The sequence below is a fragment of the Notolabrus celidotus genome, chromosome 16, assembly GCF_009762535.1.
Source record: "Notolabrus celidotus isolate fNotCel1 chromosome 16, fNotCel1.pri, whole genome shotgun sequence".
Classification (NCBI taxonomy): domain Eukaryota; kingdom Metazoa; phylum Chordata; class Actinopteri; order Labriformes; family Labridae; genus Notolabrus; species Notolabrus celidotus.
In genome coordinates this window covers 28,810,873-28,828,684 of record NC_048287.1, presented here as the reverse complement: position 1 = coordinate 28,828,684, position 17,812 = coordinate 28,810,873, and the positions used below count along the sequence as shown (strand labels likewise).

The window sequence follows — 17,812 nt, the reverse complement described above, 5'->3', positions numbered from 1 at the left end:
ATGACACACAACAAAGTTCTCACCAAATAATTTATTGATGTGTTATTTTGATACAGGGCAGAGGTGAATATTGATGTACTGTAGTGTATTACACTATTATAACCACTCAGGATTTACATATCATCTCTATTAACAACTGTCCCTTTCTGTTCAACAATCAGCTGGTCATTCAGAGGACATGAAAGAAGTTTAACATTTGAGGGATGTACAAAAATAATACAAAATACTTCACTCTAGTTTCCAGCAGCAGCTTTAGCTCTAAACTTTGCTCCCTCCATCTTCACATTATTCTTTATACGAGAAACAGGAATGTTGAGCTCTTCTATCACTCGTTCAAACAACCCATTGTGATGATACAAGATTTCTAATGAAGGGGAAAGAGATGAATGAATACTAATCTTAGTATTGGACAGTGTTGGGTGCATCATATTAACTTCTTATTTTAAAAACATTAAAGCTCCTGTGAAGAGTTTTTGTGTGGTTATGAAAAAGGATTCAGATCATCCACGTGAAGACTGATTCTTTCTTTGTAGCTTTTTAAAATGCTGCCGAGGGGTAGGTGTCAGATTGCTGAAACAGTCTTTATTTACATTTTCTAAAGCAAGAATTTAAAGTGTTTGAGACGTTTGTTGTCAAAAAGAGATTTACTTCTTTTGCATGTATATGTTGTATAATATGGGCTGCACGGTGGTGCAGTGGATAGCGCTGTTGCCTCACAGTTAGAAGGTTCCTGGTTCAAATCCCCAGCTGGGCGGGTGCCTTTCTGTGTGGAGTTTGCATGTTCTCCTTGTGCATGCGTGGGTTCTCTCCGGGTACTCCGGCTTCCTCCCACAATCCAAATACATGCTCAGGTTGATTGATCACTCTAAATTGCCCGTAGGTGTGAGTGTGTGCGTGAATGGTTGTCTGTCTCTCTGTGTTAGCCCTGTGATAGGTTGGCGACCTGTCCAGGGTGTACCCTGCCTTCCGCCCGAAGCCAGCTGGGATAGGCTCCAGCCCCCCGTGACCCCTAACGGGATGAGCGGTCAAGATAATGGATGGATGGATGGATGTTGTATAATATATATATTTTGGGGGCCAAAATCATCACAAACTGAGAGTTCCTCACAGGAGCTTTAACAGACACCTCCTAATTTACCTAATTTAGGACATTGTTAACACTTGAAGATAGCAAAGCAGTAAATTACAACAGCCTTATATCGATTTTTTTAAATTCTCCAGAAGTTTAAAAGGTCCAGTGCATAAAAATGTGAATATGAAATATAATGGTTTTATTGATTATTTAGGGAAATGTGATCATTACAAATCACACATGCTTGCAGTGAACATTTGCACATCTTAATTCAACTTTTACTCAGTTGTGGGACTCAGTGAAACCTTCCTCAGTATATTTATAAAACATGAAAAGGTCAGATCTGACATAAGGAGATAGTGTAGAAGAGCACAACAGGATCAAACTTCAGGGCTGTGACTGACTGGAGGAGGACTATAGAAATAGACATAAATGAAAACTGTTGTCAAATCTCTGTCTCTTCATGTTTTCTCTCTGTTGAGGATCATAACCACAGAAATAAATGTGCTCAACCCAGTTTTTCTACCGTGTTTACACTTAGATTAGAAGAACATTTAAACATTTCACACACATCTCGCTCTTACAATCATCTGCTTTTGCTCTGCAGCTTTTCAGATGTGATAAACAAACAGGAAGAAGCATGAAACCAAAACTACAGAAGACAAAGAAATAAAAAAACATGTTGGCAGAGTCTGAGGTAAAACTTGAGGTCTCACTTCACAGCTAACTGAACATATTCAACAGTCCTTTAAAAACTCTGAGCCCCAAACCAGCGTATAAAAATATCCAAACCCAGCCTTCACGGAAGGTAAAAACATTCAGCTCCGACATCTTGTTCCCCGGTAAATCTCTAAAAGGCATGCAAAATGTTTACGAGGTCATGTGTTATAGTTCTTCCACCACTGACTGTCCTGGTCTGAGGGTATACTGGCACACTGATGTATGTTTCTTTTACACAGTTTGATTCGATACACTAGACAGAGGAATAAAAAATAAGACACAAATCTACAGCGTCATAAATGGTTTTACACTTTCTTTGAATCACAGTGCCGACAGTGACCACAAGGGGGCACACCTCCTTCAGGCCTCTCAAACACGGATTAAAACAAAGATAAAAGGCAGCTTAGTTATCACAGATTATGACTCCCTTGATTGCACCATAGTTTGAATTTTAATTTGTTTTGAATCGTTACAATTGGTAAAAGATTTCGGTCGCAGAAATCTAATTTCATGGTTAAAATGTCAATGTAAGGTTTTTAGGTGAATAATATTTTAGGATTTGTTGATCTAATCCAAAAAGAAACCCAACTTCCTTTGAATAAAGACAGTTTGTAAGATGTACTGACATCTAGTGGTGAGGTAGTACACTGCAACTAATCTTGCTACCCTTACGACTCTGCTTACAAGCATTTCTACCTCTACCATCTTTATCAGACTTTTCAAGAAGCTTACATTTCAATCAAACTGATCTTTTCTTTAAAGACAATTTTTGGTGCTCCTTCGCCTTTATTAAAGAGGACAGCTGAAGAGAGACACAAAGTGTGGGGAGAAGATCCAGAACGATCCAATCCACTGTTTACAAACATGAATAGTGAGGGGACAGCTGCACACCTCTGACGGGACAAAGTTAAAACCAACATCTCATGGAGGTCAGGACGTTTTTACTCGTAAGAATGCTTCTGAAATTATCACAGTAACAAAAATCCACCTGTGCAAAAAATTCAAATAAGTAAATGAATTAAGTTTATCAGTTTATTTTTAAGAAAGGTAAAATAAATAAATGACATTTCTGTGTAAAACAGAAACTGGAAAGTGAGGTTTTCTCTAAATAAGCATTCATAGCTTGTTTTAGATTAACATCTGATACTGCTGCATGTTCTCCCTGTGTGTCGTCGGTCACCCCACAGGTGAAATCCATGCAGAAGACAGAGGTGTTAGGAGAGGGGACAACAGTTTTAAGTCTCTCAGTCAGGGGGTTTTACACTCCTGTTGACCTAGCCTTTAGTTAATTTGTGTTTAATGCTTTAGTTCTCTGTCTTAATGAACCCCACTGTTTTCAGCCTTTAAGGTGTTTTCTGTGTTGGGTAATGTAGTGGATTGTTGCTGGCCCCACAAGGCCGCCTTAAAGTGGGGCGTGACGGCTCTGAAGAGGTTTGCTTGTTAGCACACTTTGCACCATTGAGCTTTAATAAGATCACTGTTTACCACTCCTTGGCTTCCACACGTTCCACTGAATAAGACATTTAAAGAGACACTCTATCTGGTCAACCTGCAGAACTCCTTCTCTACAGCTGATTAAAGCAGATCAGATGGCAGCAAGTGCGTCAGTACAACAAGTTAGTATGAGTTTAAGGTCTACTGAGTAAACAACAACTATCTCTGTGTATTTACAGGAATAATAATAATAATAATAATATACTTCTCAAAGCACGAGAACTCTGTGCACAACGAGGAAAGGAAAGCAGCAAAACTGTACCCAACAGAGGCTGAGGAGGATGAGTCGCCTCCTGCTTTAAAGATCCAGAGAGGTTCAAAAGGTTAAAGGTAGAGTTTATGTCTATAAAAGGAGGGAGCATACTGGACAAGAGACTTCATAGTTCATTTTTGCCTCTTTAAAAACAATCCACAAACTAATCGAAGTGAGTCTGGAGTTCACCAAACGCTATAAGTTGAACTTTTAGTGTCTGGTAAGAATCTCCGTCTGGATTTATCTGGTTCCTTCATGAAGAGGAGAAATAATTGATCCTGTAAATCATCACGGCAGTGCTGAGTTTGTCTGAAATACAGGAGAGGATGTTTCACTGCTGCTATCAAGAAAATAAACACAACTCTGCAACTTTAGCTTCTTATTTTCAAACACTGGATTATGGATTATGTGTGAAGAACATCTTTCACTCGCAGTTTAGATCATTTAAATCTTGTGATAACAATACATCACAATACAATACCAGAGAAATCACAGCAATTTAGAACAGCCTTTTTCTACTCTACTCATTAGAACGAAGGTAAGACGTAGTGAAGCGCGCTCCTCTCATTTTTGGTTTCCTCTCAATATAAACAGCTTTCTTACACTGAACTTTTAAAAAAACTGAATTTTACAACAACTCTGGTTTTTAAAAACACTGAGAGTACAGGTCCATTTTTACTGAGGCCACTTTTTGAGTCAAGTTTCCCAAAGTCTTTGTGGTGCGAGGATTGGAGGATAATTAAAGATGGCATCAAAACGACCACTATTGGAAACTTCACGTCACAACAGTCAACTGAGGAATCTTAAAACGGCAACTTTTTATAGACACTTACAGGTTCTTCAGGTTGTGTGTCCAATGATAGTGTTGCAAGACTTGATACGGGTCTGCAACATCACTGCTGATGTGAACATTGGCAGTTAAAAGTGCTTCACTTATTCTAAGTGTACGATTCAGTGAAATCAGCCGCAGGAACCAGACACTCGACAGGCACCCGCTGGACATAACATGCACTTTTGGTTTAAGTCACGCTACTATCGTTGGCACTTACCTCACACACATTTTCATCACACACACTTCGACCCAACCCCAGACCACCAAACATCCCTGACCCCTGACCTGGACTCGAAACAACCCCAAGAAGTGCCCCTGCAGCAGCCATGTTGTTACTCAGAGCAGCACTGCTGCTGTTGCTCATACTGTTGCTGCTCCCCGTGACTGAGAGGCCGCCGTGCTGTGGCGACAGAACAGAGCCCGAGAGATGTGGAGAGGTAACAGACACTCCTCCTCTTCCTCCTCCCAGGATACCTCCCTGCCCCCCCTCACCTGCAGACAGGAGGAGGTGAGGTGAGGACATCAAATCTGGCCCGTCTTCACCTCCACCTCCTCCTCTCCTCCCTCCCTCAACGCTGCTCCCCCCTTCGCTGCTCTCTCCCAGCCCGCTGCGCCTCTCGCAATGTGAGCGGTGCCTCATGAAGCTGTCGCGCCACATGAACTTCTTGCCGCAGCCGAGGCAGTCGTACGGCTTGAGGCCCGTGTGCGTCTTCATGTGCTCAGTGAGGTGATGCTTCATCTTGAACTTCTTGGCACAGACGGGGCAGTGGAAGGGCCGCAGGTCCAGGTGCATGTTGATGTGGCGGTCCCTCATGCTCTTGTGAGTGAAGGTCTTCCCACAGTGGCACATGAACACTTTCCCTGAACCCCCCGTGCTGCTGGCACTGCCCCCATTCCCGCCTCCGCCGCCGACCCCCCCACCGTCCAAGCTATCAACTCCTAATCCTCCCTGCACCGACAGGTGCACTGCACCATGCTCCAGACCGGGTCCTTTGAAAGAAGCCCCTCCCATCATACTCCCTGCCAGCCCCAGGGGAGGAGCACCTGTGTCCAGAGAGAGACCTGAGGACTGGCTGTAGAGGAGGATCTGGTTGCCCTGCATGTCCAGGGGGAAGAGCTGAGCCCGGGCCGAGGCTGCAGACTGAACCTGACCCAGCAGTGCAGAAACAGCCCGGTTGGTGCTCTGGCTCTGACCTGCTGCACTCTCATGAAGGTGCTGAGCTAAAGTCTGGTCCATTAAACTGCCTTCGAACTTGAGGTAGTCTTCTGAAGAGTGGCAGTAGTCCACCTGCAGATAGACAAGATATACTTTAGATCTGTAAAGAATGCAAGAACACAAACTAAGAAAGAAACTAACCTGTCACAAACAAATATCTGGGATTTAGCAGCACCAGAGGAATGTGTAAAATCATCACACAGGGACTTCAATATTTTCAACAGACTGCAGAGCCCTCAGTGGAGAGTACGCATCAGGGAGTGTATTCAAGTGCAAGTTCAGTGCAAGTCTTAAATGTTGCATGACACTAAAAAACTTTGAGTTATTTAAAAATGTTTTCTTTTCCACATCACTTTGAGTCCGGGTCACTTAGTTATGTTTCTGTTTCATCTGTTGCCTGAACATTTTCAACCGTGGCGACTTGTTATTGCCCTGGAAACACACAACAACCATTTCAACCACAGATTGAAGTGTTGTTCTGCAGAGAGGCTTTCTGACAGAAATCAAACTCTTTTAAAATCAGCCGATGATGTTTTCACTTTCTTTGGATTTGACTGCAAAATAGCTGTATTGCGGTTTGGACATGATCTCTCTTTGCCAATGCTGCAGAGAAGAGGTTGGATCTCTGCCAGAAAGCACATCAACTTCTTCCTTTTACATTTGCAAAAAGGGTTGCTCATTTTCTCTGACAACATCTTCTGCCGACAGATTATTCTGAAAGACGCTGTAACCACAGGAACATTCTGCACACTGTGGGTTCAAAGTGAGTCTCAGCCCACCTGTGAGTCCATGTCACTCTCTGCTCGGCCCCCCAGCTCGGCTGAAAGGCTCCTTACGTTGGAGATGTTGAAGTCACTTCTTTCCCTCTCTCGGACCAGCTCCATCTCCCTCTCATCTTCATCCTCCTCGTCTTCTCCTCCCTCTTCCCCGGACACTACGATGAGGTCGTCGTCCTCCATTCGCTCGGTTTTCACGACCACCCACTGTTTACGAGGCATGATGCTGGGCTGGCTGTAGGTCGGACGCTTCTGTGTTATCAGTGCTGGTTCCTCCCCATCCTGTCAATCAAGATATTTCATGTTATAATAAAGTAATGAAGGATGTTCTTTTTTGTTGTCAGTAGGAACTCATGCTAATAATATCATTTTAAGGTAAAGTAAAGCAACATTATATCCTCGCAGTGTTTGAAGAGTGTCTCATGAACTTTACTTTGATGGAGCCTCACTCCTCACCTGATAGGACGACACACCGAAGCTATCGCTGACCCCGACTTCCTGCTCTGACACTGAGCTCGTTTTCTTCCTCCTTCCACTTCCTCCTCCCCTTCTTACTCTCTTCCTCTGGTGGTACAACACCTCCTCCTCTTCCTCCTCTACTTCCTCCTCCTCCTCCTCAATGAGAAATCCTTCCTCTCCTCCAGAAGGGGTGCAGTAGCTGGGGGTGTTGCTGGCTCCGCCTCCGTCCACCGAAGCGCTCGCTGCAGCTGCACCGCTCCCTCCGAAGCTGCTCCCGTCCCTGGGGCTGAAGTAGTTGGTGCTGCTGGGAGACTGACTCTCGCTCACTGACGGCCGGCTGGGAGGTTGGGAGGCACGCTGGGGCTCGTTGGACCCAACCACCTTGGCTTGACCGACACCAACCCCACCATTGCTACCGGCTCCATCATCACCACCTACATCACCATCACCGTTGCTGCTGCTACACCCGAGGTTAGCTGACCCTCCACCTCCTCTGGTGCCCGCTCCGTCCGGCATGCTGCCTCCTCCACTGCTACCCGCTCCTGCCCGGCCCTCCCTCAGCAGCTCAGTGCATTTGTCCACGATGTGCCACATCTGCAGAACGCTGCCCACTGTGAGGTAGTTGACGATGTCCTCGCGCAGCATCCGGAGCTGACCAGTGTAGGCGCAGCTCAGCACGCTCTCAAACGCCAATGGATCCATTACAGCCGGGATGGAGACTGTAGACATGTTCTTCAGTAGTACCTGGAGATGGGAAGTGAACGATACATCACATTAATACCTACATCAAATCTGTATATGTCCCGCCCACTGACTGCTTCTCCACCTCCTCCTCCCACAAAAAAAGTGATGCCAAAATGTTGCACCCTTGTGACTGACACACAAATCTTTCACTTTTGGAATCAGAGCATGTGCAGTAGAGTCACAGTGCTGGTGTCCTGCCCCCTTCTGATAAATAAAGATGCATTTAACCTTCTTATAAAACAACAAAGAACACTCAGGCCCGTACAGGGGTTCCCAAACTTTTCAGCCCACAACCCCCAAAATATAGATGCCAAAGACTTGTGACCCCCACTGTCCCTCAAAGTGATTTCATGTAGCTTCATTTAGCTGGTCTGCTGAAAGTGACCCTACCTATATGAGCATGTGTCTCTGTTTCCTGTGCAGTTATGAATTAACCTACTGCTACTGATGCTTTTGATAATTAACTGTTCCTTAACCCTAAATTTAGGAGTCATCTGGCAACAAAGAAAGACAGAAAACTCATTACACTTTCTATTTTCAAGCTTAGCTACTATTTTTGTCACTATTTTCTACTATAATGGGTAAAATGTACTAATTTTACATAACTTAAAAAATTCTGGAAGACATCTCACAACCCCCCATTATTATCTCGCGACCCCCCAGGGGTCCAGACCCACACTTTGGGAACCCCTGGTGTATGGTGTAATATTTTCTTGATTCAGTCAGCCATTAGTAGTTACGGGAAGTTCAATGTCATCCGTGTTGAGTGGGTTGCACACATAGACTGTATAAAATATGGACATAGTATCCGTGACGTCACCCATCTGTTCCTGAGCGCTGTTTTGAAGCCAATCGACGGCGGCAGCCATATTGGAAATGCGGAACTCAACGAGGCAGAGTGTGACGTAAAGGGGCGGAGTTTGAGTCTCCTAGCCAACAGCTATGTGTTCCCAACCGGGAGTCACGTCAGTCATGTCCTTATTTGGGCAAAAACTTGTAATCTTAATATCTTCTGAACCGTCACGTTAGAAAAATTCACCCCCCGTACAGTGTGTGCCGATAGAGAGATTACCTACGTAGAGCCAAGCTGTTTTTTGAACCAGGCTGTAAACATGTTTATTAATGCTGCAAAGATCGCCTTTTTCCCATTCATGTCTATGTGGTTTACTGTGTTTCTGCAGCCAGCCTCAAGCGGATTCTCGATGTATTGCAGATTATAACACTTCCACATTGGACTCATCGTTTGAGACTGGAGGTTGCCGCTTGGTTGTACACTGCAATGGTAAATATTAACCATGCTCAATATTTTCAGATCAAAGTTCCTGTTATATGGGAGGGACAGGTGAGCACACACTCTATGGATTGTCTCGTAGAGCAAAGTGTTAGTCAATAAGGAAGCAAACTGACTTACAAAGGAAGCACAACAAACGCAGCCGTGGTGGCGATGGTTAACACAAAGCATAAATGGCTGTTGGACAAGGAGGACCAACTTGTTGATTTGAGGCAACAACACGACACAACTGACAAGAAGAGGAGAGGAAAGAAATACTAATTTCTGCCATGACTCTTTAATCTAAAGTTGTTTTCAATCTCAAGAGATTTTACAAGATGTCCAGTTTACAGAGTGTGGACTCTGGTTGTTGTTGTGCTGTGTTGGTCATGTTGTTGCTCTCCAAACACTATAGGAACAAAGCTGTTCAACCTGTCAGTGTTTGTTGTCATGTGTGGAGCCTCCAACAGCTTTCAGGAGGTTTAAAACTGAGACAAATGCAACAAAATCCAACACAGCTGCTTGCACCAAACGTAACATAACCTCCTAAGAACATTCTGTCTCCACATTCATGGTGTGAAGTTGACAGCAATGACTCGGGGCAGCTTTTCATATGGTAATACAGATTACAAAGCAGCTGTGTCATGACAGCACAAAACTCCCACCTGGTCATGAAAATAGGGTGAGGAGGCGGCCAGTACGCAGCGGTGGGCTTTGAACACTTGTCCCTGGACGTGGATGGAGAGATCACAGAGCCGGCCTTCTTCTCTCTGCCGGTTCAGACTGTCCAGGACCGAGGCCTGAGATCCAGGGAAGCTCACCTGCACCACCGAGCTGGATGTGTCGCCGGGGGCTGAGCTGCTGCTGCTGCTTCCCACTTCCATGGGCAGGGACTGCATCTGGGGGGGAAAACAAACGGCACATTTGGTTTATGGTAAATTTGGACTCCTGTACAATGGAGTTGTTTTGATTCTGTTGCCTGCAGGGTCTGCTGTCCACGCCGGGGGTCAAGTTTGATGTATTGATGTGCGTCACAACACAATGACCACCTTGTTCAAATGCCACTTTCTTAAATGTCACATGCTCTTCTGTTTATCACTCTTAAGATGCAGCGGTACCTCCTGAGGCAGTGGACCCCAGGGCAGCCCACTGAAGTATATCTGTCAACCATGTTACCCTTTTCTGCTGTTTTTATCTAGATAAGATTGATACTTGTGGATGATGTCTATCTGTCTCTCTACTCCTGGTCACAAGTAACATCTCAACATCTGTTCTGCAAATGACAGAGAGAGGAAACATAAAAGGGACATAAAGACAACAGTATGACCTCTTCAAAGTGTGAACACATCCAGCATTTTTACAGTTTATTGTTTTGTGTTTACATTTTCTCTCGTAGCTTTACAATCTCACAGAAGTACCTTAAAATGTTTGTTTTAATGTAAAGCACATTGAGTTGCCCTTGTGTATGAAATGTGCTATATAAATAAAGTTGCCTTGCCTTGACTTGCCTAAAAAAGTGTTTGTCAAATCAAAATAAAAGCATCATAAATAGCAGCTATATGAGGGAAGCTCTTCTCTTAAGCTTCAGCATAAATTGGGATACTTTCACCCTTTAAAAATCATTTAAAAATTGCATCCTGTTTACATCTTGTTTTTTTTTATTGTCCTTTTGATGCTTGTATTTACTTATCCATTTTTATTTATCTATCTTTGAAAAACCTCTTAAACAATGTTTTACTGGTCTACACTGCGTGCACAATTATTAGGCACGTGAGTATTTTTGTGACTATGTTAAAAACTATGTTAACAGTCGTTTTCAAATTTGTCAAGAAGTCAGATAGTGAATATATTTCTTCAACTGTGTGATCGCCTCATGAACTGGCCTGCCTGCTCACCTGATCTCAACCCGACTGAGAACTTGTGGTCAATAATAAAGGAGATAATTTACAGTAATGGCAAGAAATACAGCTCAAAAGAGCCTCTTTGGAAAGCCATACAAGGTACAGCTCACAGAGTCAGCAGAGAAGTCATCAGAAACCTCACTAAATGAGTTTACAGTGACCTCTGACCCTCACTGAAAGAAAAGGAGGTTATTTGAACATTAGAGAAACACTTTAGATTTGAAATGTTTCAAAGACATTAACAGTTTTATTTTGTAACAAATGTAAAGAAAACTGTTGTTTTTGTTGAAGTTTGAAAACAGCTGTAGTAAATATTTTTATTTTCAATCAACAGAACGTTTAAAATGGTGCCTAGTTTTTAATTTTCACAAGTTATATGCTCTTATCACCAACTTGCATAATAATTTGGCACGCTCATTTCTGCAGATTCTGCATTTATTTAAAAATACAGCCAACGTAATTTGATAAGCATCATTTTAACCACACAGTTGAAGAAATATATTCACTATCTGACTTCTTGACAAATTTGAAAACGACTGTTAACATAGTTTTTAACATATTCACAAAAATACTCACGTGCCTAATAATTGTGCACGCAGTGTAGTGTCACACCACTTCATTCGGTTTAATTTACGTTTATTCTTTTTAACCTCGCGTTGTATTCTGTTATTCATACCATGCTTTGTTTGTTAAAGCACTTTGTAAACATTTGTTTTTAAAGGTGCTGTATAAATAAAGTTATATGATTATTATTAGAATTGTGATGAGTTGAAAAAGGAAAGCATGCCAAATTCTCCAACACTGAAGTAAGCCTCCAGTTTGAAATAAATGAACTCAGCTTAAACTAGAGAAGTTGACAGAACATTCAATTTTCTTAAAGAAGACGCCTTAGAGATATTCAGCCTATAAAACGTAAGCAAATAGAAAAAATGTCAACGTATTTTAAGATGTAGTTAATGTCTTCAGATGTCTTGATCAGAAATTTTAAGATCAATATAAAACTGAGAGAAGCAGGAAATCTTTACACTGAAGACGCTGCATCCAGAAACGTCCTAGTTACAAACTAATGATTTATCAGAGAAGCAGGGGATTAACATTCTGTCACTAAACTTATCCATTCATAAGAAGTTTGCAGCAGCTCTTGTTTTGATTCAACTTTAGGACCATGGTTGTACTTTTAAATTGGTTGGCACGAAAAAATGCTAGAAATAACTCTCAATGACACTTAATACTTCACCAGAACATCGTTAACGCCTTCTGAAATAATAATCCTAAAGTTAAATCCACAACTTTCCAGTCTGAAAAGTTTCTTTCTCATTCCCTCTGCTTCATTGTGCACCTTCAGTAGGAGATGCAACATGTAAGCTTGCTTTTTCTTTGGAGGTATAGAGTAGTAGGAAAATACAACCCTGTAATTCTGATCTCAGCAGTCTAATATTAATATTACCTCTACGACTGACACTTCAAACCTCCAACATTTGATTAACTCCATAAAAACAGCTGATACTACCTGATACATTCAGATTCTGCTGCACCAGTCAAAGAATGTAAAGATGAATATTGCCATCACAAAGCAGAATGTGTGGGAGAGCAGAGAGAGGGTACGTGCAGAGGGAACAGTGTCCAACATAGCAAGCAGTTGACTTCATTTGCCACTTCTGTTCACTTAGAAAGACACTACATTTACCCAGAATACACTGCAAATAAGTCCTACTTGAGACAGTCAAGCACTAGACAGCTTTGTGCAACTGAAAACCTGAAGTGTCAGATTGAAGAGTCTTTGTTAGATCTCAGCCTCAGTCACAGTGTGTCTTTGTGCAGCCAGCTCCTCCTCCTCCTCCTCCTTCTCCTCCTCCTCCTGCCTGTCAGTGTGTGTAATGCAGTCTCAACAATACGCACATCATCAGCTTCATAACATTCAATTAACTGCATGCTTCACAAAGGTTCAAGTCTGTCAGCCTGTTCAGACTTAAAGCTGGGGTTGGTAGTCTCGGAAAACCAGCATGAATTTGAATGTAGCTTTTCCTCATGACTCCGTCTAACCCCTCTCCTCCTCCCTCGGAGCTCCTCCAAAACGATGCCCCCCCCGCTCACATGCACAAGCGCCACTGACTTGCGACCATATGATGGTGACTGATTCAAAACCGGTCCTCACCAAAATGTTATCATAGTGAAAGTTAAAAACACAAACAAACATGGCTGCTGTTAGTACTCACAACTGTCATGCTAACATTATCCAGTTGTACCGGTGACACGACATCAGGAGAAAAGTTATAACACATATATGATACTGTAACAGCTCTACTGTTTGTTAAACGTGTTCAGTGTAGATGTTCTTAATTCCTACAGTGTTGACAGTCAGTGAAGGCATCAGGAGAGGTGTAAAGAGTGCGAGTGGGAGAGAGGAGAGACAAGAGGAGAAGTTCTTCATTCATTCAAACATTGATTGTTGTTTTGTTGGTTGGTGTGATCACGGCCGACAGTGACCGGTTATTAAAGATCAACGTGTTCACGAACCGGCTCGTCATCCTTACAGCGTCCAGACAGCTGCTACAGTACATCTACATTTTCTGTAGGACTTACTGAATGTCATTAATTATTCTGCTTGTCAGAGCCCTCGTGGTGAGAGCTTTTTAGACTCTGATCCGGACTACAGTCCTGAGCAAAGCACCTCATCAGGTCAGAGGGGACAGGCCTGAGGTCGAGCGAGAGGGGCAGTCAGTAGAGTCAGGGGAAGCAGAGGCAGGAGACGGGGACTGAACGCCGGGGAAATGTACGCGCAGGAGGCGGGCAGAACGGCTGGACGGGATTTGATTGGTTTAAAATTTTGGCACCCAAAAAACGGTGATTGGTTGGTGTTTTCCCAGGTTTACTCCGGCTGTAGATAGCAGCTTTTCTTCGCTCTTTTTTAAGAACACATCATGTAATGATTGCCATCGGGACATAAAGATCATTTTAACCAGTATGACAAAAAGTGTATCTAAATCTGATTACCAACCCCAGCTTTAAAGTCACATGAGGTTTAAATCATCAGTACATCTAAAAATTGTACAGAAATATTAATTCAACATGTTTCCAGCCTTCAGAAGTTAATGTCCATGTGATACACAGTATACAATATTAAATTCTACCATGTATGTCCGGCTAAATGCTGCTAAATACAAAATTGGACGACACTGCAGCTTTTTAAAAGTAGCACAACAGAATGACAACATATTCATAAATTCATATTCTAAGCTTAACTCTTTAGGCGCTGAAAAACAGGAATGATCCAAAAAAATAGTAATAGTAATTTTATATAACTGTATTTTATTATATTTTATTGTATTTTATATTTAATTTTTAGATATTTAAAAGCTGGAAGAGAGAAACAGCATCTCGTTTTTCCTGTATGTCTCGTATATACAGTGAAAATTGACAACAAAAACCTTTGAATCTTGAATCTTGAATCTTGAAATTTCAAACTTGTACGTTGACCTGCGTTGACCTATGTTGATCTGTGCTTCTGTATAAATATCACGGTACGAGACAAATGGCCCCCGTGGAAGGGGACCCACTACTTAGGTAAATTATACACACTGCACCTTTAATGGACTGCTTCCTCTTCTATGCACCTGTCTTGTTCAATTCATAGTTTTCACGTGACGTCACACACGTATGGAACGGCCCCCCTGGAGGGCAAAAAAAGCTTCCTGGACTGTGCTGCCAACAACGTGTTTAAAAACTTTTTAAAATACCTGACAGTTGTCGTTCAATTATATGCCCAAGTTGACAAGGAGACAAGCCCGGGTTACGCTTTTTAAGTATTAACGTCTCCGTTTTCACAGCTGGACACTTTTGACCTGACACTGGTGACAATGAAGTATAGTGTTGAGGCTTGACGGTGAACTTTTGGGAGGGAGAGACGGTTTTACAGATCTGCATGAATGGAAGCCGTCATTTCACTGTCCTCTTTTTTGCCCCCTAGGGCCCAATCTCAATGTCCTCCCTAAGCCCTAAGCCCTGAGCCCTGAGCCCTGAGCCCTGAGCCCTAAGCCCTAAGCCCTGAGCCCTAAGCCCTGAGCCCTAAGCCCTGAGCCATGAGCCCTGAGCCCTGAGCCCTAAGCCCTGAGCCCTGAGCCCTAAGCCCTAAGCCCTGAGCCATGAGCCCTAAGCCCTGAGCCCTGAGCCCTAAGCCCTGAGCCCTAAGCCCTGAGCCCTGAGCCCTAAGCCCTGAGCCATGAGCCCTAAGCCCTGAGCCCTAAGCCCTGAGCCCTAAGCCCTAAGCCCTGAGCCCTGAGCCCTAAGCCCTGAGCCCTAAGCCCTGAGCCCTAAGCCCTGAGCCCTGAGCCCTGAGCCCTAAGCCCTGAGCCCTGAGCCCTTCTTGACTTAATTGACGTCACCCAGAAAGTGAATGAGGGCAGGAGGCTGTAAGGGCTCAAACTGTAGAACTGGGAACGGGACAGCACTTTGCGACTTCATGTTACGGCGCTCATTTACCCCTCCAAGCTCGTTTACCCCTCCAAGCTCGAGGGCTTCCCCTGGGAATCCCATGTTTCACGTCACAATGCTATGAACTCTGGGTAATTCCCTTACACCAAGTCTGCAAAAATGCCCACTTATGGAAAGGGGGCATAAAGGGCTCAAAAAGTCAGTGAGAGATCCCTCACACACTTGATTTGACAGTGGGACAGCCTTAAGCCCTCACGGACTTAGAGGAAACGCGCCTCAAAGTAAGTGAGTGCTTGAGGGTGGACATTGAGACATCCAGCCTAGGATTCTGTGATGGTCACGTGACTGAAAACTATGAAAAGATGTGCAAATGTTTTTTCTACAAGTCCTAATAAAATAAAAACTTACTCAACTTAAAGCTGGGGTTGGTAGTCAGATTTAGATACACTTTTTGTTATACTAGTTAAAATGATCTTTATGTCCAGATGGGAATCAATACATAATGTGTTCTTAAAAAAGTGTGGAAAAAAAGCTGCTATCTACAGCCGGAGTAAACCTGGGAACACACCAACCAATCCCTGCCATCAGGAGCCAAATTATGAAACCAATGAAATCCTGTCCTGCCGTTCTGCCCGCCTCCTGCAGAGCGTACATTTCATGTTTGTTTGTGTTTTTAACTTTCACTATGAGAATGTTTTGGCGTTTTCTTACCGCTGAGTGAGACATGAGTTGACAGAGTGCAAAACACAAACGATGTGGTGAGAACTATAGACTGTAAATAAAAATGGACAGCGTTGCTCCGTCTCTTCCCGTTGTACGGTTCTGAAGCCAAAAAATCTCGCTCCTGGGCGCCGCCATTGTGCAGCCAGAGCCTGTGAAGCCACTGTAATAAGCTCCGCCCTACAGCGTGACGTCACAAGACGCTGTGTGTCCTTTGAAGTTTCCCTCTACGGTGGCTGTGAATCAAAGGAAACAGGAAGTAAAACCCCGTTTTTTAAACTCTAATAACTAACGAAAAAAAAACTTTTCAGGAAGAAGAGGCCTTGGACACAAAACAGTCAAATACTAACTACATATCACCACAGCATACGGATGTGAGAAACATTCGTACCATGTGTATTTATTTTTTAAAGTTTGACTGCTTTGACATATTTTTTGACCTATACTGCAGCCAGCCACCAGGGGGCAGACACTCTGCTGAAAGCTTCACCACCAGGGGAGCATCCGGCTCCCTTGCTGAGGACCGGTTTTGAATCAGTCACCATCATATGGTCGTGAATCAGCAGCGCTCATGCATGTGAGCGGGGGCGTCGTTTTGGAGGAGCTACGAGGGGGGTTAGACGGAGTCCTGAGGAAATGCTACATTCAAATTCATGCTAGTTTTCTGTGACTACCAACCCTAGCTTTTACTCCACATTAACTTCCAGCAGCCTGTTGCAAAATATTTTATTTTAAAATAAAACCAGCCTCCAACAAGGCAAGTAGCCAATCAGAGTTTCAGATTTGTGGAAAGCACCTGAGGTGGCCCAGCAAATATCAAAGGGGGGCCATGCCTCCCTGTCCCCCTTCCTGACACGCCTCTGGCCCTGAGCACTTTGTTGCTGTGTTATCAGTGAGAAAATCAACAGCTGGAGTACCAACACTTTCAGATGACAAGTCAAGAAAGCCAAGCTGTGGATTGACAGTCAGGCCAGCGTTGTTGTGATTATGTTCTGCAGACATGATTCTTCTCCTTTCAGAGAAACAATAACAAACAGCTTCAGACTCCCATCACACCGTTAGCCTGCTAGCTCCCATTAGCTCAGCCGGCTGGCTCCACACACCATGAGCTGCTGCTGACATTAAACTCACCGTGTTTAGTTGACCCTGCAGCCTTCAACAGAGCAGTCTGGGACCGAGCTGCAGGCTGGGTGTCCTGCCGGTTCGTTCAGGCTCTGAAGTTTGAGAAGCATTTTCCCAAGATGTTCCTCCCATCTGATCTCTCCTGCAGCGGCAGACAGAGACGCGTCCCCTTTAAGAGGATTCCAGACAGACGAGCCAGACTTTGGCCGACAAGAAATACATTCAATAAATATTCAAATGTGCATTAGATAAAAATATTTATTTATTTTAATCATAGGATCAGCATTAAAATAAGGGATAAGGAAGTATGACATGCAAATGTAGAATGCTAAAATGTATTTTTAATTTCTTTTTTTGTAATTGCTTTACCTTTAAATATATATTAACCATAAAGATAAGATAAGATATTACTTTATTGATCCCTGGGGGGGGAAATTCAGTTGTTACAGCAACCCAGCAATCAAGAAGAAGTTTCAATAAGTAAAATAAAATAAAATAAAAATAAAAATAGATAAATAAAGATAAAATACAATTTAGATATATACAATGTTACAAATGGAATTTAGATTAAATAGCAGTAATTACAGGGAGTATTAAAAATGTTTCAGTAGTGACAGGTTGACATGGTGTGATTATGGTTGGTAATGACAGATTAAGCAATAAATAAAAATAAATCTGGGATCTGGGTATGTAATAAGACCGTGTGTTGTAGTAAACAATAATAATGTAATATAACACAATATAATATAATATAGCAAGATAATTATATAATATTATATATTATGCATTATAATGCCAGCAG

At 43.0% G+C, this 17,812-nt stretch overlaps 1 protein-coding gene across 1 annotated transcript; it reads right to left on the bottom strand.

The window, feature by feature from the left end:
* Positions 1 to 16: 16 nt before the first annotated feature.
* Positions 17 to 17,202, bottom strand: zbtb22b (zinc finger and BTB domain containing 22b). The gene is made up of 5 exons (XM_034705723.1): positions 17,020 to 17,202; positions 9,502 to 9,735; positions 6,820 to 7,566; positions 6,367 to 6,645; positions 17 to 5,659 (listed from the first exon to the last, which is right to left on the bottom strand). Exons 2-5 carry the CDS (start codon positions 9,733 to 9,735, stop codon positions 4,559 to 4,561), a joined length of 2,361 nt encoding a protein of 786 aa, XP_034561614.1. The 5' UTR covers positions 17,020 to 17,202; the 3' UTR covers positions 17 to 4,558.
* Positions 17,203 to 17,812: the final 610 nt, after the last annotated feature.

Bases quoted from the DNA above. Each gene is read 5' to 3' on its own strand.
- zbtb22b (XM_034705723.1), bottom strand. From the start codon at position 9,735: ATGCAGTCCCTGCCCATGGAAGTGGGAAGCAGCAGCAGCAGCTCAGCC. The intron at 7,567-9,501 runs GTGGGAGTTTTG...TCCCATCTCCAG, and splicing joins CACCCTATTTTCATGACCAG to GTACTACTGAAGAACATGTC. The intron at 5,660-6,366 runs GTGGGCTGAGAC...GTCTATCTGCAG, and splicing joins AGAGTGACATGGACTCACAG to GTGGACTACTGCCACTCTTC.